General features: G+C 36.0%; 1 protein-coding gene across 1 annotated transcript in view; it reads right to left on the bottom strand.

Moving 5' to 3' along the window:
• KIAA1429 (KIAA1429 ortholog) overlaps nucleotides 1–22150 on the bottom strand; it is a 59308-nt gene that overhangs the window by 25316 nt on the left and 11842 nt on the right. The window contains exons 3-11 of the mRNA XM_006859214.1: nucleotides 17202–17288; nucleotides 14481–14529; nucleotides 12732–12900; nucleotides 10766–10888; nucleotides 9749–10021; nucleotides 7063–8200; nucleotides 3088–3579; nucleotides 1749–1903; nucleotides 273–355 (exon numbers count right to left, since the gene is read on the bottom strand). Coding sequence (XP_006859276.1) covers nucleotides 273–355; nucleotides 1749–1903; nucleotides 3088–3579; nucleotides 7063–8200; nucleotides 9749–10021; nucleotides 10766–10888; nucleotides 12732–12900; nucleotides 14481–14529; nucleotides 17202–17288 — 2569 coding nt within the window. The remainder of the gene's footprint in view (nucleotides 1–272; nucleotides 356–1748; nucleotides 1904–3087; nucleotides 3580–7062; nucleotides 8201–9748; nucleotides 10022–10765; nucleotides 10889–12731; nucleotides 12901–14480; nucleotides 14530–17201; nucleotides 17289–22150) is intronic.

Genomic DNA, 22150 nt, shown 5'->3' with positions numbered 1-22150 from the left:
TTCAAAATACTTTCATAAATGTTATCAGTATGATAGATGACATTTTCATTTAAGGGGAAAAAAGTAAATACAGCAGTTGAGTTCAGTTATGTGCATGTATATATATGCACACACGAACTCATACACACATCTACAACCATACTATAATCTGCATCCATAAAATCTAGTAGATACCAAGTTAACAATTTCTGTATTATCTATACAAATGATTTAATGCATTATTACAACAAATTACAATATCATTTTATAAAATGAACTGTAGTTTTACTTACCTGTTTAACATACTCAATTAGGTTTGGGATGCAGTTAATTTCAAATCTAAGATTTTTCAGAGGTTCAAGCCACTTGCCAAGTTCTTAAAAACAAAAAAAATGTAAAATATAGTATTTTAAAATAAAAGACTTTATAATATTTTCTCAAAACAAACAAAACACCAACTTAGCAAATATGTACTAATTTCAATACTTGAAATCTCATAAAAGGATGAACTTCTGTCTGATCCCTCAAACAGGCATTGAGATGAAATGTAAATGCAGCCCGGCTATAGTGGTTCAGAAATACAAAGTGACCACTCTTAATATCTATCTATCTATTTATCTATTTTAAATGCTTTCATTATGAATTTAGTGAAAGTTTACAGCACAGATCATCAGTTTTAGAAGTGACCACTCTTAACTGAGTCCATGAAGGACATTCGCTGAATTTCCTTTCCTTTAATATGAATTTTAAATTGTCAATTATCTAACTTGTCTTCAAAAAATTAAAATGCGATCACCCTAAAATAATGACAGCATACAGTGCTTATAAATCCAAATTAAAAGGGAAAAACACATTTATTATACGTGAACTCAAAACTCTCCTAGAAACTGTGCTGTAACACCTATACTTATCTAAAAAAAAACCCAAAACCAAACCAAAACAAAAACAGTTTCTAGAAAAGAATGAAAACTACAAGAATTTTATTATCAGTCCCAGAGCTGTCTTTTCTTGCTTTTACAATTCTCTGTGGGGATTACAGATGCACAAAACTTTTTCTCCTATGCATTTAAAAATGTGTTCTTTCATACATTCAGAATTCAAATGAAAGAAATAAAATAATAATGAAACAAACACCTTTGCATCCATCACCAGAATAAATGGTAAAACACCAATAATACTTTTAAAGATTCTTTGTGTCCCCTTTTATAAAGGCATACTTCAGACAAAATCTATTTCCACTTTGGGAAGTTTATTACCCTACTTTTACTAGAGATATTACAGATAAAAATTAGGATTACAAATAAAAAGGCCATATGTAAAAGTATTTTTTATAATATTTATTCAATATTATCAATTTTCTGCTCAATAAAAGCCAGAAATCTAGGAACCAAAGTAAAATATTAAATACTGTAATTAGATATCCTAAAAACATCAAAAGGTTTGCCATAAACCTCACTTGAGACAGAGTGACATTTTAAAAAATATTCAAATACACGACTCTTCACTTTTAAGGACAAAATAAGTATGTTAATTAACCATAAATGGGTTTCTAAGTTAAATTTAGAAATGCAAATGTAGCAAAACATACATTTGTAAAACTCTATACCCCAAACTGAACTTTTAAATTTATCTTTTGATCACTACATTTTGATTAGAAACTTCAGCACCAAATTCTGTAACTTTCCAGAAAAGTTACTTTCAACAATTTCCTAAAACTCTTTCTAGACAACCACCTATCACACATGCTTAAATAATATGGGGTACCATACCTTGCAATTTAGCATTATTTTCATCTGCTTTACAAAGCTTCAAGAGAGATGCTGCATGTTGCTCTAGCATCTGTACATCACTGGAAGACTGAACCACCACCAAAATAAGTATGCATGCATAGTTATAAGCTACTGACTTCTTAGACTTGGAGTCACTGAAACAAAATAAGATTTTTATGTTTTTGCCACAAAAACAATTTTTCAGGAACGATTTAACATTTCTAATTAGTTTTAAAGAGATCAGGAAATTTACAACATGACTAACTTCCTGAAGGCCAAGAAGCACTTTAGAGTTTACATCCAATTCACATGAAAATACTGCTTAACGAGTACTGGTGGGTTTGAACTGCCAACCTTGTGGTCTGCAGTCCAGTTCTGATCCTATAGAGCCACACCAGGAGTCCTCAGGTATAAAGGAGTATACATGAATAGTGTGTAACATTGTGTGTAGGAAACTAATGTGCTAGGGAGTTGTTTGTAAAAAACATATAGCCTGCATGTTATCTGGATAAAATTATGGTATGTGCGTTACAATAGAAAGTAAAATACTATTAAAAATAAGATCAATAACAATATTAACAAGCGTACGTTATTAGCAATGAAAGATTAGTAACTACACTTCATTGGTCTCATTTAAAAATGTTTTCCCACTCAGGATATGAAAAATGTAATGAATTAATCTATTGTCATCATCACATGCTTATAGAACTGCAAGACACAGCACAGCATAGACGCTACTGCTGGCTGCCTTTCAGAAGGCTCCCAAAGGACATCTGTAACTCAAGGAGTCATTAAAAATTCCTAATGTGGGAGAAGTTATCTAGATGTCAATGCTTTGTGTGACATGAGTCAGGAAGAGAGCAAGTCCCTCTTGTCATACACTAAAATTCTCTGTTTTATTGGGCAGGCTCTTCAAAACCATGATCATTTCCAGTTCCTCTCAGTCATAGAAATCTGAGGCCAGAGCACCATGAACAGCTTAGAAGGCAAGGAGAAAAGATTGCCTAATACTCAATATTCTCAGGTGTATGTTCTTGTGCCTAGGCCAGGGTTTCCTTCGAGCTAAATCAGTAGGGTTACTACGGTTGCAATCTGAACTAGAAACAACTCCTAAAAGAGCCACCTATCCTCAATGTTTTATAGCGATAGTCTATATTTTAGAAATTATTTGTCATTCTAATAATTAATGTTATATTAGAAGTATTAAAAACCACAAATACAGTTCTTACTTTCAAAGCAAAATCTTCTTTTAAAAATCTAAGCCAAAAAAAAAAAAATCTAAGACACTACTGGTCTAATTTTCTAACATAATGAAAATGTTAAGAAATCAGAAAATTACCCTAAGGCTTCTTTGGAATAGTACTCCATTAGCATAATGAGACTTTGGAGATTTTTCTCAAGACTGAAAACATGGCCAACGGCTGATCTACCCACAGGATTGAAAGTAATCAAATAAAGATTATGAAGGGTTCCCAAAAGATCTGAATGGTCAGTTTCTTCATTGGCTGTGCATCGCTGAAAATGGCTGAACAATTCTGTGATACACTGCAATGTTTGTGTTGAATCCTGTAGCCACAAGGCAAATGCATCATCAATAACACCATCAGATTGGAGACCTTCCTCTTCATCTTGATCATAAAGGTGACACAGAGCTCTGATTAACAAATTTGTTGCTTCGTATTCCGACATAAAAAAAAGAAGACCTTTTTGTGACTGTGCAAGAAACTTTAAAACATCTTTTGTGGCTTGTAGCACACCAGGATGAGCACTTGTTACAGGAATTGACAGAAGCAAGGTAACCAACTCCAAGAAGTTATGACTGTGAAGATACCTGTGGAAGAGTTTAATTGATAAGTAAAGGCAGTCCAAAGTACTCTTACTCATTATTCCCTGGAAAGGAAAAGAGAAAAAACTTTAATGGTCATAGTCATTCTCAATAATACATTGCTTTATAGGGGAGGATAGGAATAGGATATTTTGATTCAATAGTAATTGTTATCATGACTAATTGCAGTTGTTACAACTGTAAACATAGAAGACATGCAACAAAAAGGGGGGAGCCGTTAAACTTTCATTCCAAGAACAAAGGACCCTAGGATCATCAAGGGAAAAGAGCATGATTGGAGTGTGGGGTCCTAACCAGAGAAGCAGCAACACCAGAGATGGAGGCAGAGGTGATGGCATGGAGAGATAGAGCAGCTGAGCACTCTAAACCCATGGAAAGAGAAAAGGCTGTGTGCCGACAGGCAGGAGGCTGGCTTGTAAAATGTGTCTTTTAATCATTAAAATGAATATAGCGTAGTGGTTAAGAATCGGGCTGTGAACCGTAAGGTCAGCAGTTTGAAACCACCAGCGGTTCCGCGGGAGAAAGATGAGGCATTCTGCTCCTGTAAAGATTTACAGCCCTGGAAACCCTGTGCAGGGTCACTATGAGTCGGAACCGACTCCATGGCACTTAACAACAACAACATGTTTGTGTTTTGTGTACATCAAAAAAACAAAAAAGAGGGTATAGAGGCAAATACTGTTAACCAATGGTGTATGGAGGGCATTGTAATCATTGCAATGAAACAAAACTGAGTGCAAAACCGATGTTCTGCCATGCAAACTATCACTCAATTCACAATAAAAGTGTTAAAAAAATAATACATTGCTTTAACTGAACTTATGTTTTTATAGTAAGTCTTGTTTCCACTGGGCCAAAGAAAAGTGAAAGTCATGTGAGGCTTTCTCCTAGCTAAGATGCAGTAAATATCCAATAGACAACTGTTGGTAAGCTTTCTCTTTTCAGAGTCAACTCTGGCTTCACATCTGGAGTATATTCCTTGGCCACTTATCAAATGTTCTTTTTCACCATGGTCTACACTACTCATGGCAAATCAGTATATCTGAGTTTGTTTATCCAGAAAAACTAGAGTATATAAACTGGAAAAAGAAAGTGATATAATAAGTTACATATATGAATTGATAATATCTAGGGGAGGAAACATCAAATTATCCATTTTCAATGCTGAAATAGCGCCACCACATACAGCACTTTGATCTAATGCAAGATCCACTTTGTAGTATATGCAGTTTTAGAGGGGAAAGTTTGAATTTACCTAATACACCAAAATATACAGAAATGTAATTAATAATCTATTTGGACATGTGTTTATTTACCTTTAAGGTTTTCCTTACCTATAGGTCCTGATAGTTTAAAATACTTTCTAAAAATCAACTTGTTCCAAGTGAAACTTGAAAAGAGACAAAACGAAATTTTCCATCCCCAAGATTCAGTGAAGGAAAACAAATCTGTCAAAAACTGCTGAACTGTAAGAGAAAACTGCTTTCTGCTGTCGAGTTTGGTTCTAATTCGTAGCAACCTTGTACAGTTTCCAAGGCTGTAAATCTTTACCAAACAGGAAGCTTCTCTTTCTCCTGTGAGGCAACTGTTGGATTCAAACTGCTAATCTTCTGGTTAGCAGTGAAATGCATAGCCCATTACACTACCAGGACTTCTGAATTTTAGATATAGTATACATTTAATCTTCCCATCATACTACTTATTGTCCTCATTTCTATGGATGAGAAGACTAGCCAATGTCAATTTATTGGCTCATTTTGAGTTAAGAAGCATATTAACTTTCTGAATACTAAGGAGTATAAAATTATTAAAATTGCTAATCCCTCCCCTTCATATTTTTAAAGGATAGTCAGTGCAAGTGGGTTATACAACAGCTTCCATAATCATCTGGTAAAATTTTACTAAGAACTCGATGAAAGACCAGAATTTATTGCAATCAAAAGTTAAAAGTGCCTCTTCAAACTGGTTATACTCAGACTTCTACTTCAAGAAAATAAATACACCCAGTGACTATTATAAAGGCAAATAGAACCCTCAAGAAAACGAAATTCCAGTTAGCTATAAGAACATTCTCAACCACCTTAAGGACTAAGCTGAAACAATTAACATAGCAAGCTTCAGACTGCTTGAAAAGTAGTTGCAAGGTTGGCACTTGGGGTATTCTCACCATCCTACTTGATAAGAGCAGCTCAATGTGCCTTAATCGTTTATGCAAACAATATGGTTTATGCTGACACCTGTTTTCCTTCTGGGAGTCAAATTCTGGCACCTAAAACTTTTTGTTGTTGTTAGCCGCCTTTGAGTTGATTTCAACTCATAGCAACTCTGTACAGGGTTTCCAAGGAGCAGCTGGCCAATCTTGTGTGTTTAGCAGTGCTTATCTTACAGCACCACACCAGGACTCCAATTATATTACTTGTTGTTACTAAGTGCCATTGAGTCGGTCCTAAGTCATAGCAACCCTGTATAGGGTTTCCAAGGAGCAGCTGATGAGTTTGAACCACCAACCTTGAAGTTCAAACCGACTTTGCAGTCCAGTGCATTAACCCACAGCACTACTTCAGGCATCCTTGGGGAGCAACATTTCATTCATGTTGTCACAATTCATTGCTGAAGAATTAGGCATGGTCTGTTAACTCCACGGGGAGATTAACTCTGTAAATTTGGACATGATTTTGTCTTTGCATATTATGCTTTGTATCCTGCACTTATTTCTCTAGAATAAATCATAGCTGTGTGCACATATGTATGCTGAGTCCTGTGAATCATCAAAGATCAGCGTGGCCTTTGGGCTCTCTAATTCAGGATTTCAGACTCTTGCCATCACTTTAAACTCAATCTTTCCAAACCCTGCCAAAAGTCACTCTCCTGATAATATAGGCAAGATGCCAAAAAATAAAGTCTCAAAAAAAAGCCTAGGGTGGGTACTGGGCCCAACAATGATTTTATCAACAGAATACTAGAGATGTTGACAACAGAAACAAGTGGTAATTGAACTTTATAGATATCTTTGACCAGACTGTAAATATTAAGTCTAAATTAAAATGTAAAAAGTAATAAAATCTTCTTCCAAGAGACTAACAAGCTTTTCAAACTTCCCTTTCACAAATGTGTTCATGCAGAACAGCTATCTCCTTCCTATGCCATTCCCAGAAGGAGCCCAGCAGTTTCTAATTTATTTTGGCTTATAAACGTGTACCCAAGTATTGTTGTTGATTTCTTGTTGTTGTTGTTAAGTGCCGACAAGTCAATTCTCATAGAGACCCTGTTTGGGTTTCCAAGGAGCTAACACCCACAGTAGTAACCTACTTGTTAGGTTCACTACTGAATATCTATTTTGAAATGGTAAGTATCTTACATAAACATGTATTAATTACTACCTACAGGAAGATAAAAAACAAAAGCAACTGCATGAAGTTGCCTCCAAAGGTCTATGAAATATATTTCCCGCAAACAATTTACTCTTACCTAAAGAGAACAGGGTAGGGATCATCCCTCTCTGGAGGTCCAGTAATACGTGCCATCGTTGGGAAAGACTTAACAGGCGGTTGGACCATTGTATGAGGTGCAGTTTCCATTAAGTGAAAAACTTCTTCCAAGAGGCTGATCAGCTTTTCAATTTCCCCTTCACTTATATTCGAGGATTCCAAAAGATCCATATCCATAGATGTCTCCACCTCATTTTCATACTCTGGGTTTGTTCTCTCAAGACCAGCATCTGTGTCATGATCAGGTTCATTGTGATTAGAAACAGATGTCTTCTCTGCCAAATGGTCGCCAAGTCTTTTAATCTCTGACAAGATTTCATAGAAATGGCATTTCTGAAGGATAGCTGAACCAGCAGTGACAACCCTGACAGTCTGATCTAAAAGTATGAGCTCCAGAAGTTTTTGATAGCCACTTTTTTCACTCTGCCTACCTCTTAAAAAAGCTTCCATTCCTTCTGTCATACTGATGACACTGTCCAAAGCTTTAAAAGCATTTAACTTAAGGGAAGATGAGACATGATCAGCAAACAGGAGCTCAAATAATCCATTTATCACTCCTGCTTGTAACAGTCCCATGACTCCTGGAGCCCCACATTCTGCTAGTGAAGACACTAATTTGGTCCCAGCTTTGAGCTGTCGGACATTTAAGGCGATGGGCTGGCGAAGCGCAACTTGTAAATTTAAAGCTTGCATAGTCCAGTCTACCAACTGACCAAGGGAGTCCTGTTTTGTGTTTTTCAATTGCAAATAACTCAAACCCTTTATTATTAAACTTGGAATTTCTTCTAAAGCTGTTACCCATTTTGCACCTCTATCTTCCTGATACAAATCTAACAATTCAGTTAACTTCAATGAGGCTTCTATTGCCCCAGAATTTTCTTTATCTGGACCTTGATCCTTCATTCTACTGATTTCAGTTTCAAAAGTAGTCTTGTATGGACAACTGAAGTATAAAAGTGGCACAAGCTCTCTGTCATATGGATCATATGTCATAGAAGGAACTGAAGCTAAATCTTCAGGAGTGTATTCCACATCAAAGTTTGGATACTTGAATGTTTCACGTTCCAAATCAGCAATTCCATCTTCATCACTGGAAATTTGTTCATAACCATCATCCCCTGAAAAATTGTTTGAATAATATTTAAATATTACAGAAGTGTTGGAGGCATAAATTTTGATTAATGAAAAAACTGCTTACTTGATAGTATGGCAAATTTTAAAACTGGAGAACAAAGATTTTTACAGTTACAAATACATTTTAAAGGCCAAACGAAAAATTTCCAGCAAAAACATTCTAACTTTAAAAAAATATATTAATAATAATAATTTTATATTTTTGAAATTTTACTTCTCTGCATTTATCTGTTACATAGTTTCCCAAGTGTGTTTATATTTTCCTGGAACTCTGTTCATTTAAAATGCTCAACTCTGCCCAAAGTGTTCTTATCATGATTCACATACAGTATTTTCCTCTATGTTAAATAAAACAGAAATATGTTTTTAGTTTCTAACACAACTACTGCCTAGCTGTGATAAGACACCAATGGACCATTATGTCCTAAGAAAATTGTTTCTGGAACATTCCTCCATTTTAAGCCCTTTTTGGACATTACTTGCTCAAAATAATTCAGCCTTAGCAATATTACACTTATATTTGAAAAGATAAGAGCCGAAAGGGACTCGACTCTGAGATAAAGCAGATGCCTTCTAGTACAAGTCAAATGAATTAGGCTCTCATCTCTCACATTGTTTAAAAATGTTCTCTAAGAAAAACTGCCTGCCCAAAATGTATCTGCTATTTGCTGGTCAAACAGTGAATCTAAGAAGGACCATTTGTTGAAAACGGGAGAAGCTAAGAAAAGTATTCTGCAAACCTTCACTCAATGCACAATAAAATTTGTTATGTTTTTTAAAATATCATTCAACAATCTATTTGTATATTTTGTTAAAAGGCTCTTGGTGATTCTAAAATAACTGTCATCTTCATGAGGAATCCTCGCTATGGTAGAAAAAAGGCAAGCCATATTCTCCATCATTCTGCATAAATGTATTAACATGACATTTCTTTAACCAATTAAGGGTCTATTAGTTTGACTATCTCTTTTTTCTTTCAAAAGAAAAATACAACCAAATTAAAGGAATAGATCCATAAGTAAATAAGGTTTCTTTTTCTACATTTCTATAAAGAATGTAACACTTTGATGAAACATTAGATGACAGACATCTCTAGGGTCTCTACCTAGCTTATACCACTCCTTTACTCAGAAACTAGTTCTCCAACTCATTTACCAACATGTATTTGCTGCATGATACTATTTCCCTGACCCAAAATGATGGTATTAAGGGGTAACTCATTATCTTAGCAAACCAGACAGAATCTCTCCCCTAGGAAATGGAAAATAGGGCTGACATACCACCAGACATTAAGCTAGTTGATTAAACAGAGAGTAAAGCTGTGGGATAAATAGAGCTAGCTGACAGAATAAAGTTGACACATAAAACAGAGATAAAAGGTAGTTTCCACTCCTAGTCATTTCTTAGGCCCAGCTACATTATGACTGCCCACCTCAGGTTCCTTGAAACCCATTTATCTGTGCTATAAATTCTTTCTACGAACAGTTAAGTTCTCATAATTTAGGCCAAAAGTCCTAATCAATGTAACCCACCTTCACCTTCTTCATCCTCTTCACCTTCTTCGTCTTCATCCTCCTCTTCCTCTTCAGGGACACTGTCTACTGTATGACGATCATCCTCATCCTCATCTTCGTCATCTTCTACATCCACATCATCTTCATCATCTTCTCCTTCTTCTTGCTGTTCCTCTTCTACTTCTCCTTCATCCGAATACTGACCTTCTTGAGGAACAGAAGTCCGATCAGGAGAAATGGGCTCAAAGTAATCTTCTCTATGAGGAGCATCCTCTTCTTTGTCACCTGACGCTGAAAAATGGAGATTTAAGGCACAAATTATTTTAATGGTTTTAATAACATGAGGATGCAAGATTGGATAGTTTAACTACTTCATGACATTCTGAATGACTTAGTTACAAAAAAAGGAAGGCAATTTTGTACTGTTGAGTCTACACTGTGTAACTTTATACAGTGAATTAATAAAAATACTATTTTATGTTCCAATACCATAAACTAAATTTTTATTGTTGGCTATTAACTAACTAGAGTACTGATGTAGCACTGTGGGTTAACACACTGGACTGCAAAGTCGAACCACAAGGTTGGTGGTTTAAACTCACTAGCTGCTTACTGGAAACCCTATACAGGGTCACCAGGAGACGGAACTGACTCTACGGTACTTAACAACAACAAATTAACTTTAACTATATGGATTTCTGCCTCTTTCAAAACATGCTGCTTAGTGTTCACTGTTACAATACATAACACTATAGCACATTACCATTTAATTTATCAAAGCAATGTTGGCACAGCCTTAAATGAATTAGCCAGTTTTCTGTAACAAGAAAACTGCTAAAGGAAAAGCACAAAGGAAATACTGTACAGTATGTAAAATAGGCAAACTTTAATTACCAGTATCTAATTTTTTCCCTGGAAACACTATACAGGGTCACTATGAGTCAAAATGACTCAATAGCACTTATCAATCAAAACAGCATTGTTAGGAAAAAAACCAAGGGAGGGAGCAGAAACTCACACTGATTTTATATATACCTGGCATAGGAATGGGATCATCTTCATCATCATCAGGTGGGGGGGGTCCTGGAGGAGTTCTTGGTCCCCTTGGCTGTGGTCTTGGGGGACTTCCATTAAACTGATCTTCTTTCTCCCCATCAGCTAGTTTAATTAGACAGAAAAGAAACTTTAAAATTATTAAAGAAAAGTGAAATGAATGTATGTCAAAAATGCTTTCTATCATGAATTTTTCATCTTCTAATTTCTTGATAATAAATGTTTTGATCAGAGATCTAATTTTTATTAATTAATATACATTTGAAAGTTTGAACTTTTGACTTTCCACTTATCAAAATATAATGCATACACTCTTGGTCATTATCCCAGAGAAACAAAGACTTACTTTCATGCAAGAAGTACACAAATGTACAAAGCAACTTTGGAGATGGGGAACAAATAAGTAGTTGCCAGATGTTAGGGGTGGGTAGATGAGTGGCTGTGGTAATAAAGGAGGAACACAGGGAGTCCTCCAGTGGTAGTACAGTTCAAATATCTTGTTTGTGGTGGTAGTTATGCAGTTACACATGACACATGACTGCACAGAGCTACACACACAAATGAGTGGATGTTTGTGAAGTCTGAGTAAATGCTACAGATCATATCAATGTCCATTTTTTGGTTTTGATACAGTCCTACAGTCATGAAAGATGTTAACATTGGAGGAGGCTGGGATAAGGGTAGCTGGACTTCCCTGTACCTTTCTCTTTGCAATATCTTATGAATCTATAATTACTTTCCAAAAAAATAAGTGTGTTTGTGTGTGTGTATTTAACTGAATAAACTATATATGCCAGGAACTTCCAAAGACTAGAGACAGAACTAGAAAATACTCCCTGTCCTTTACGAGCTCACAATCTGGTTAAAAAATAAAATTTAAAACAGACAGATGAGAACAGAAGAATCATGAATCAAAAGAAAAAGAAAAGATTAACTATACTTGTTGTGATGGAGGTGGAGATGGTACGTCTTCCAATCAATTCTGACCCACAGGTAACCTACAGCACCATAGGAATGTCTAGGCTGTAATCTTTATTGGGAATCCTGGGGGTGCAATGGCTAAAGATTGGCAGTTCAAGCCCACCAGTCACCCCGAAGGAGAAAGATTTGGCAGTCTGCTTTCATAAAGGGTTATAACCTTAGAAACCCTGTGGGCCAGTTCCTATAGGATCATTATGCTTTGGAATCAAACTCAACAGACAACAGGTATGATTTTTAGGTTGCTGTTTTAATCTTTATTGGAGCGTATCACCAGATCTTTTTTTCCTGTGGAGCAGATGACAGGTCTGTATGCCAACCTTCTGTTAGTAGCTAACATGTAAGAAATGAAAACACAACGTATGGCTAACATCAGAGAGAAAGTTCGTACCACTCTATCCGGATTAGGAGAAATGCAGATCATTTTACTTACGTGTATAAAATACTAATCATAACTTGAAATGCTTTTCCCTAGGGTTCTCAATTATAAGTTGTCTGCTTCACAGAAGGAAAGCCAGTGAAGTTTATCAATGCTCTATTTTTCCTATCTCCAATAATGAACAAAAGGTTCTCAAAAGTAGGGAAAATCGGCACTAATATTTATATATCAAAACAGATCTGAAATTCACTCCTGAAAAAAGACTTCATTAACATCAATATTCTATAAATATATATCAAACACTATCCTTCAATTCTTCTGATAGTAATTTTCATAGTGAATCATAAAAAGTCACTGGGTTGCATTATCATTAATGTAAATGGATAAAAAAAAAAAAAAAACACCTCGGGATAATTAAAAGAATTCTGAAGGAGAAAATAAAAATGTAACCACTTTAACATAAAAACAAACTTACAAAGAATGGTAAGCTATGAGATGTTTTATCAAGTTTTAAGCAATTTCAAAAAGCTCTTTGTATTAGTTTTTCCAAAAATAATGACATTTTTCTGGCAAAGTCATTAAAACCCTCACCATGTTTTGGATTCCTTTTCAAATTTGGCTGTGGCTGGGGAGGAGGCGGAGGTGGAGGTGGAGGCGGTGGAGAGTCTCTATCATGACTTATTACTCTATCAACCGATCCGTATATTGCCAGTGTCAGACAGTTATACCAGCCTCTTAGCACCAAACCATCGGTATTCACCTGATTTTTAAAGGGAAAAAAATCTTTCAAATGAATGTCTTAATATTCCAGAAGCAAGCTGACACTAAATTAGTTTGGTTTGAGATTTAACTAAAATCATTAAAAACATGATGAAAACACCAGTCAGTATTTGTGAAAACTCAAAGGCTCAGCTTTTATATGGTCCTCCAATTACTGTAACTAAATGTGTTCAGAAACGAAATCTCCCTAGCCCCAAACTTTTTGTCAACCGTGTTCAAAAAGTATAACCAGATTTCAAACCAAGCACAGAGAAATGGAAATGAAATTAAGTGGGAGTTATTAACAACTAATAAATTAAACCTCAACATGTACTGAGCTCATGGCTATCCATGAAAGCACAAATTGTACCCAGTCTTATGTATATAAAATTAGACAGCATTTTTCTTACATGATCAACTCACACATGGAAGTATAATTTATATACACACAGTACATTTAAAAAGCAAGGTACACACACACATGCATTAAACAAATTGTTTTAAAAAGGAATTTTCTCCAAAAAAATGTCATAGTCTTTACCAATGCCATTAAACTCCAATATTTCCTTATTAAATAAAAGTAACAACTTCATGGTTTTCAAATATATATACATTAATCTCTAGATATCACAACTAGCCAGAACAAATATTATCATTCCATTTTAACAAACAAGAAAATCAGAATATCAGAAGACCCTGGTAAAGATAATAATGAAGTCATAAATAGTACTGGTACACCTTCTAGAGGCACAATAAGAAATTATTATTTTGCTACTAGATTATAAAGAGAAACTAGAGACCAAAAGAAAAGCTCAACATTATCCTTAGGAAATGAGACTTCTGGAAGGAAGATAAATAGATAAGGAGGATCATTTGATCATCCCATACTATAGATCATATTGTTGTTAAACACTATCGAGCCAGTTCAGACTCATATAGCAAGCCTGTATAGAGTTTCCAAGGAAAGGCTGGTGGGTTTGAAATGCTGACCTTGTGGTTAGCAGTCCAGTGCTTATCGTACGGTGCCACACCAGGACTCTATAGATCATATACTAAACCAAAAGTAAATAAATAAATAAACCGATTACAGCTAAGTCAATTCTGAATAATGGCAACCATGTCGGACGGGCAGAAAAGCTTTACAGATTGGGAGTCTCTACAGAAGCAGACATTCTCATTTTCCTTTGGCAAAATGACGGGTGGATCAGAACCACTAATCTAGCAGCTAGTGGCCCAATGCTTAATCCAGTATGCTACCAGGGTTCCTAGGGGACCACACACTAGACCACTATTATTTTTGCATTTTTGGATTTATAAACTTGCCCAACTAAATGAAAAGAAGGCATTCTTCCAATCTTCAGTATTTTATTAGAGAAAGAAAGAAGTTTATAAGCAGAGAATGACATTGTAATGTATTTACTCCATTTTAATTGCATCCAAGAAGAATCAGACAAAAAACGGTCATCTGTAAAACTCTGACTGACTGACATTCTATATCATTGGTTTATTTGGATTTAAAATTTTGAATACAGATTAAAAACAAAACAGTAGGATAAATTGAAAACTGACTTCCATAATTACCTTTGAGTTGGGTCTAAAGATGATGGAAGTATTCTCATCATAATCCAGGCTGTGAAAAGAGCAGCAATGAATAAATACGTAAGCACAAACACTTAGCATGACAGACCATGTAGAACTCTTTCTAGGTTCAAATATTTATATATAATCAATCAAAAGCTAGACTTTTGTGTTGTTTTAAAAAGGCATAAAAGTTTGGGTTTAATTTGACTGCCAAAAAAATTTTTTTAAGGGAAGTATAAAATATATCCCCGAAGAGAGTCTGAGTCAATTGGTGAGTTTAGGCATCAGTATTTCTTTAAAAGCATCACAAAATAATTCTAATGCACAAATAGAGTGGAGAACCCTTGCACTAAATGTTCCAAAAGCAAACTAAACCAGTTGCCTTGGAGTCACTGTGAATGCATATGCTCCATAGGGCTTCCAATGGCTGACAGGAAGTATATCAACAGGACTTTCTTCTGAGGTATCTCTGGGAGGATTCAAACTGACAACCTTCCAGTTAGCAGTTATTGGTGGTGAGTGCCACAGAGTCGGTTCTGACTCACAGTGACCATGTATAGGGTTTCCAAGGAGTGGCTGGTGAGCTGGAGCTGCTGACCTAAAGGTTCAAACCAACTTTGCAGTCCATCGCATTATTACAACCAAGTCCTGCAGTGCCATACCAGGATGTGATTAGCAGTAGTGCATGTTAACTATTACCTCATCCAGACGCTACTTTAAAAATGTATACTAGGACCAAAATTAAAACTCTAAATTTACCATGTGGTGGTGGTGATGTGCCTGGAGTCCGTTCCGACTCATAGTGACCCTGCACAGGGTTTCCAAGGCTGTAAATCTTTATGGGAGCAGAAAGCCTCATCCTTCTCCAGTGGAACAGCTGGTAGTTTCGAACCACTGACCTTAAGGTTCACAGCCCAATTTGTAACCACTACACTACCAGAGCTCCTTATATTTATCATGTATATAATGAAAAAAGAAAAACATCTGAATTATTTAAAAATAGCTGCTTCACAAAATTCCAAACAAAATGGAAATGGAAAAATTCTTCATTCCAAGCTTGTCTTCTCAGTGCACTGGGTTGATAGAGATAGGCAATTTAGACACCGGCTCTCAAAATGGGGGACTACGTTGGTTGTTTAAATGACTATATATTCCTCTTTCATACATTAACAAAAAAACACCCCAAAAGCAGAGGGAATAGAAGCAAATACTGTTAAACGATGATGCCTGGAGGGGACTGTAGTCATTGCAATAAAACAAAACACGACAGGATGAGTGCAAAACCGAAGTTCTCCCATGTAAATTATCACTCAATTCACAATAAAAGCTTTAAAAAAAAAAGGGGAGGGTGGGAAGCTATAAAGGCATTAAGTGGCTAGCTTACAAGCTTTCATGAGTGTGCTTAGTTACATAACAAGGCAAGTAATGTAGAATTCCCACTGAATAGTTTTCCTTTTTTCCAGATGGATCTGGTGAAAGGGGATGGTGGATGATGCTGATACAATTTTACAATTCAACTGTAATAGGTGGCAGGATTAATTGTGATCATCACAACTAAAACTGTAGAAGATGTGTAATTAAAAGTGGGGAGTAGTTAATCTTTCATTTCAGAAACAGAGAACACCAGGTCCATCAAGAAGGAAAAGCATGAGTATGAGTGGAGTGTGATATCTTACCTACAAAAGCAGCTACAGCTGAAAGGGAAGCAGCTGCGGACTCTAGGCCCAAGGACTGAGAAAGGCTGTGTGCCTGCAGGCAGGAGGCTGCTGGCTTGTAAAATATATCCTTTGGACATTTAAATGAACACAAATATTTTTTGTTTTGTATGTGTACATCAAATATTTTTGCTCTGTTGATTTGTGAAAAATAAGATGTAAACAGGAAACCATGGGGAGGAAGCAGGATAACTGTTGTTGCAGGGAGGGGATTATAATTGTTTAGATAAAACAAAATGTATGATTGGTTGAAAGTAAAGCTGATGATCTTTTCTATTAACTTTCACTCGATTCACAATACAGTTTAAAAAAAAATAAGCTGCTTCAGATTATCTACGTTTTCTGTCATTTAAAAAAAACACATAAAACTATAAACAACACATTAAGAAATGAGAAAAAGATCAATAAAAATTTCTTCAGTCTATACTGTTCATTCTTGACAAAGACAAAGTGTTTTCATTTTTAAACTACCTTTAAAGTATTTTTAGAAATGAGTTATAAAACTTATTCAATAGTCTATGTGTTTGTAGACATCACAATAACTAGTAGTTTTAATATACATATTAAAGAATCCAAAAAGGGGCATGTATGAACAAATTCTCACTTTATAAAATATGTGGCTATGAAATTTTACATTTTATAGTGTAATGTAAAAATTACAAAATATTAGTGTTTTTATATATGTATAAACAAGATTCAAGACCCAAGTTTTTTCCAAATTAGAAGGTTATTATCAAATTGCTATGTGTAAGAAATTCAAGCACCAGTGAAAAGCGAACAAAATATGACTACTATTTCACAAATTGAAATTTTTTATTTTGTATATAAACTCATATCCTTAGGAGTTTGACATTCCTTTAACATCGCAAATTGGTAAATTAAACCCTGAGCTCTTGGGTTTGCCACCAGATATGCATATGTATATGTATTTAAAGAAAAAAAAGAACAAATAGAGTCTCCTTATGAACTTGTGAGATTCAGGTGAACATATTTAGGAAGTACATACCTTCCCAACCTATCAAAAACTGGGGCACTTGGTTTGCTTACATTGTTGAAGAATAAGTCTAACTGAAATGTATGCGGAGATGTCTCCCTGTAAACGAAACAAAATTCAAACATTAACTTAGAAACAATCAGTTCCTAAACCTAAAAAGAAGAATGAATGTAGAAGAGCAATTCTAGTACTACAAAATTCTATTTCTAAGGCTTAAATAACAAAAATATACAGTTAATTATACTATTCTCTGTGATTTTAATCATATTAAATTCTCAAATAGCCCACTATTCATTCTAATGATTGAAAATATAAAGTTAATCATTAAGCATCTTCCTGCTGCTATTTAGGTCATTTAAAAATACCTAAATATTTATGGAGTCCTGGTGTGGTGCTGTGGGTTAATGCACCAGACTGCAAAGCTGTGTGAACTGCAAGCAGTCCAGTAGCTCCTTGGAAACCCTATAAAGGGTCGCTATGGGTCGAAACCGACACTTAACAACAACAACAAAAATTTTTAAATGTATTTATAGGTAAGTGCTGATTAACTGTTGTGATATTTAATTTTATAATTCTTTAAATAATTGTTCCCATTCATTAACAAATGTCAGGAGTTAACAATACTGTATAATTTGATTTCAACGAAATCCACACACTAAAACATTAATAAATAATTAAAATGTCAGCAGTTTTAGAATTGTTGTTAAGTATCAAGGAATCACATCCAACTCTTAAAGAGTTGGATAAGGTTTCCAAGGAGCAGGTAATGTGTTTGAACTGCCTACCTTATAGCTACAGCACCACAACAGGAATACAAATTTTAGCATGTTGTTAAGTATCCTTGAGTCGGTTTTGACTCATAGTGACCATGTATAGGGCTCCTAAGGAATAGCTGGTGGGTTTGCACCTTTTTAACTTTGTGGCTAGAGTCCAGTGCTTACCCTACAGTGCCACACCATTTACATAATTTTTAAAATTTTTTGTAGGCTTATAAAATAAATAAGGAGTTAATGCACTGGACTGTGGGTTAATGCGCCGGACTGCAAAGCCATTCGAACTGCAAGGTCAGTGGTTCAAGCTCACCAGTCGCTCCTCGGAAACCCTATCCAGGGTTGCTGTGGGTCAGAACCGACTCGATGCTATGTAGACTTTTGGGCTCACAGCGCTCTTATGTTAACAGACCAAAACTGCCTGGTCCTGCACCATCCTGACAACTGTTATCTTTGAGCCCACCACTGTGCCAATCGAGCTTGCTGAAGGTCTTCTTCTTTTTCACTGACCCTCCATTTTACCAAACATGACGTCCTTCTCTAGGGACTGATCCCTCCTGATAACATGTGCAAAGTATGAGAAATGAACTCTCCCTATTCTGGCTTCTAAGGAGCATGCATGCTGGCTGTACTTCTAATACACATGTGTTTGCTCTTATTCTGGCAGTCCTTTTAATATTTTTTCCAACACCATAACTCAAAATGCATTAATTCTTTTATGGTCTTCCTAACTTCCACATGCATACAAAGCTATTACAAATGCTATGGCTTGAGCAATAAGGCATCTAGCTCCAAAAAATGATGCTCCTGATGTGGTCTTGACAGCCCAGGGCCAAAGTTGAGATAAATGGCAATGTTTAAAACACAAATTATTATTAAAAATATGGCTTCCTTCACGTCAGCTTGTGGAGCCTCAGGTTATCACAAATTTGAGTATTCTACCCAGTGTGGGCATGTAGAACTTTAGGTACCCAACAACTGAAGAACTTCAAACCTATACCATCCAATTTAAAGACATATGACAAGAAGCAAATAATCTCCAGACAGAGGAAAACATGACTGAAATTTTTTTTTTTAATGCTATGGCTTGGGTCAGGCATACCTTAGTACTCAAACTGACAACTTTGCTCTTGAACACTTGCAAGAGGGCGTGTGCAGTAGATGTGCCTAATATAAAGTATCAGTTGATTTCCTGACTGTTGCTTCAAGAGTGTTGACTGTGGATCCAAGCAAATGAAATCTTTGACAACTTCAATCTTTTCTCCATTTATCATGATATTTATCTGTCCATTTGTTAGTATTTTTATTTTCTTTGAGGTGCAATCTATACTGAAGGCTGTGGTCTTTGATCATTATCAGTATTTTAAGTCCTCTTCCCTTCCAGCATGTAAGTATCATCTACATATTGTAGGCTGTTAATGAGTCTTCCTCCAATCCTGATGCCACCTTCTGCTTCATATAATCCAGCTTCTCCAATTACTTGCTCAGCATACGGATTAAATACGAACGGTGAAAAGATACAGCCCTGATGTATCCCTTTTCTAATTTTAAAGCGTTCAGAATCCCCTTGTTTTGTTTGAATGATTGGCTTTTAGTCTATGTATAGGTTCCTCATGAGCACAATTAAATGTTCTGGAATACCCATTCTTCACAATGTTATCCATAGCTTGTCATGATCTACACAGTTGAAAGCCTTTGCGTAGTCAATAAAGCACAAGTAAACATGTTTCTGGTATTTTCTGCTTTCAGCCAAGAACCACATGATGTCAGTTACGATATTCCTAATTCCATTTCCTCATCTGAATCTGCCTTGAATTTCTGGCAGTTCACTGTCAATGTACTCTTGTAGCCATTTTTGAATTATCTTCAGTTAAATTTTACTTGCACGTGATGTTAATGATATTGTTCTGTTTAATGATTTCCATATTCTGTTGGGTCACTTCTCTTCGAAATGAGCACAAATACGGGTCTTTTCCAATCTGTTTGCAAGCAGCTATCTTCCAAATTTCTTGGCACAGATAAGTGAACACATCCAGTACTACATAAGCTTGTTGAGAGATTCCAATTTGTATTCCATCAATTACTGGAATCTTATTTTTCACCAAAAGGAGCTCTGGTAGCATAGTAGTTATGAATCGGGCTGCGAACCTCAGGGTCAGCAGTTCGTACCAGCTGTTCTGCGAGAAAAAGATGAGGCTTTCTGCTCCCGTAAAGATTTACAGCCTCGGAAATCCTGTACAGGGTTGCTATGAATCGGAACCAACTCCACGGCACATTACAACAACAACAATTCTTCACCAATGCCTTCAGTGCATCTTGGACTTTTTCCTTCAGTACCATAGGTTCTTGATCATATGCTACTTCTTGAAATGACTGAATACCAACCATCTCTTTTGGGTACAGTAACTCTGTGTCCTCCCCTTCCATCTTCTTTTGATGCTTTCTGCATTATTTAATATTTTGCCCATAGAATCTTTCAATACTGAAAGTCAAGGCTTGAATTTTTTCTTCAGTTCTTTCAGTTTGAGAAATGCTGAACACATTCTTCCCTTTTGGTTTTTTAACTCAAGGTCCTTGCAGTTTTTGTTTTTTTAAATACTTTGTCTTCTCAAGCTGCCCTTTGAAATTTTCTATTCTGCTCTTTCACGTCATTTCTTTCATTCACTTTAGCATCTCTACAATTGAGAGCAGGTTACAGAGTCTCTTCTGACATTCATTGTGGTCTTCTCTTTCTTTCCATTCTTTTAAATGTCGTTTTGCTTTCTTCCTGTATGATGTTCCTGATGTTATCCCACAATTCTTCAGTTCCTCTGTCATCATTGTCTAACATCAAATCTGTTTTTGAGGTGGTCTTTAAATTCAGGTGGGTTATGTTCAAGTCGTATCTTGGCTTTTGTGGACTTGTTTTAATTTTCTTTAGCTTCAGCCTAAACTTGATATGACTTTTCTATCCAACATCTTCTTAATTCCCACTAAGTGATTGGATGGTACCATGCAAATAAGGTATATGGACTCTTAGGATGGGAATGGTTAAATATTGCCATCCAACAAGTTTAAAAGGAGCCATCTCAGAAGCAGGAAAAAGACAATCCCAGGACCATCAAGAATGAAGAACAAGACTGGAGCATGAGATCCCTACCAAGCAGAGTGGTCACAGCAAAGACAGTGGTCTGCGATGTAGACACTGAACAGCTGAGAGCTCTAGGCTCTTGGACCCAGTAAAGCTGAGTGCCTATGGACAGAAGGCTAGCTCGCAGAATGTGCCCTTTGTGCATTCACAACCTTGTTAAAAGAGTTTTTTAACACTTGCCCAACCAAGAGCAGAGGCCAAGGGCCCACATGGCTGAGAAGGTAAAGATAAGAATGAGGTATGTCTGTGTAATATGGCAAAGAGGCATTCCTGATTGGAAAACTACAGCATCCTGAGTTGTTGTTTTTTTTCCATCCTGAATTGTAACCTCTTCACTTTCCCAATAAACTCCATAATCTGAGTATTGTTATTAGTTTTGTGTGGCCACTGCAATGGATTATTGAAGCCAAATATGAATCAGAGAGTGCTGTAGGAGAGATGGTATGTGTCAGAATAGGGTAAAGAAGGTTGTAAGATGGAGGCATGTTCGACCTCCTCTGCATAGGAATCAGCCTTGGGCTGGTTTTGAGCTTGATTCTCTATCCCCCTTGTGAAGCCAGGGACAGTCAGACAAGGCTCCCACATGGTTTTTGCAACAGTCAACCCCCGGCCTTGTTTTGGCTGATGATATTTAGCTTTTCCACCATGTTTTCCACAGATGTAGTCAATTTGATGCCTGTGAGGTCCAGGTTTATTATTGTTATTGACAAGTGCCGTAGAGTCAGTTACAACTCATAGCAACCCTTTATAATGTTTCTGAGGAATGGCTGGTGGGTCTGAAGCACTGATCTTGTGGTTAGCAGTCCAGTGATTATCTATCCAACAGCGCCACACCAGGACTCCATGTGTATAGTCACCTTTTATGCAGTTTAGAAAAGGTATTTGTAATAAATAAGTCATTGGTCTTGCAAAATTCTATCATGCAATCTCCAACTTCATTTCTATGACCAAGGTGTATTTTCCAACTATTGATCGTTCCTGTTTCCAACTCTCCCACTCCAATCACTAGTAATTATCAAGACATTTTTTTCTTTCATTGTTTTATTATTATTATTATTTCT

This window comes from Chrysochloris asiatica, unplaced genomic scaffold (genome assembly GCF_000296735.1).
Source record: "Chrysochloris asiatica unplaced genomic scaffold, ChrAsi1.0 scaffold00031, whole genome shotgun sequence".
NCBI classification, from domain to species: Eukaryota; Metazoa; Chordata; class Mammalia; order Afrosoricida; family Chrysochloridae; genus Chrysochloris; species Chrysochloris asiatica.
This window is presented reverse-complemented; position numbering and strand designations above follow the sequence as displayed.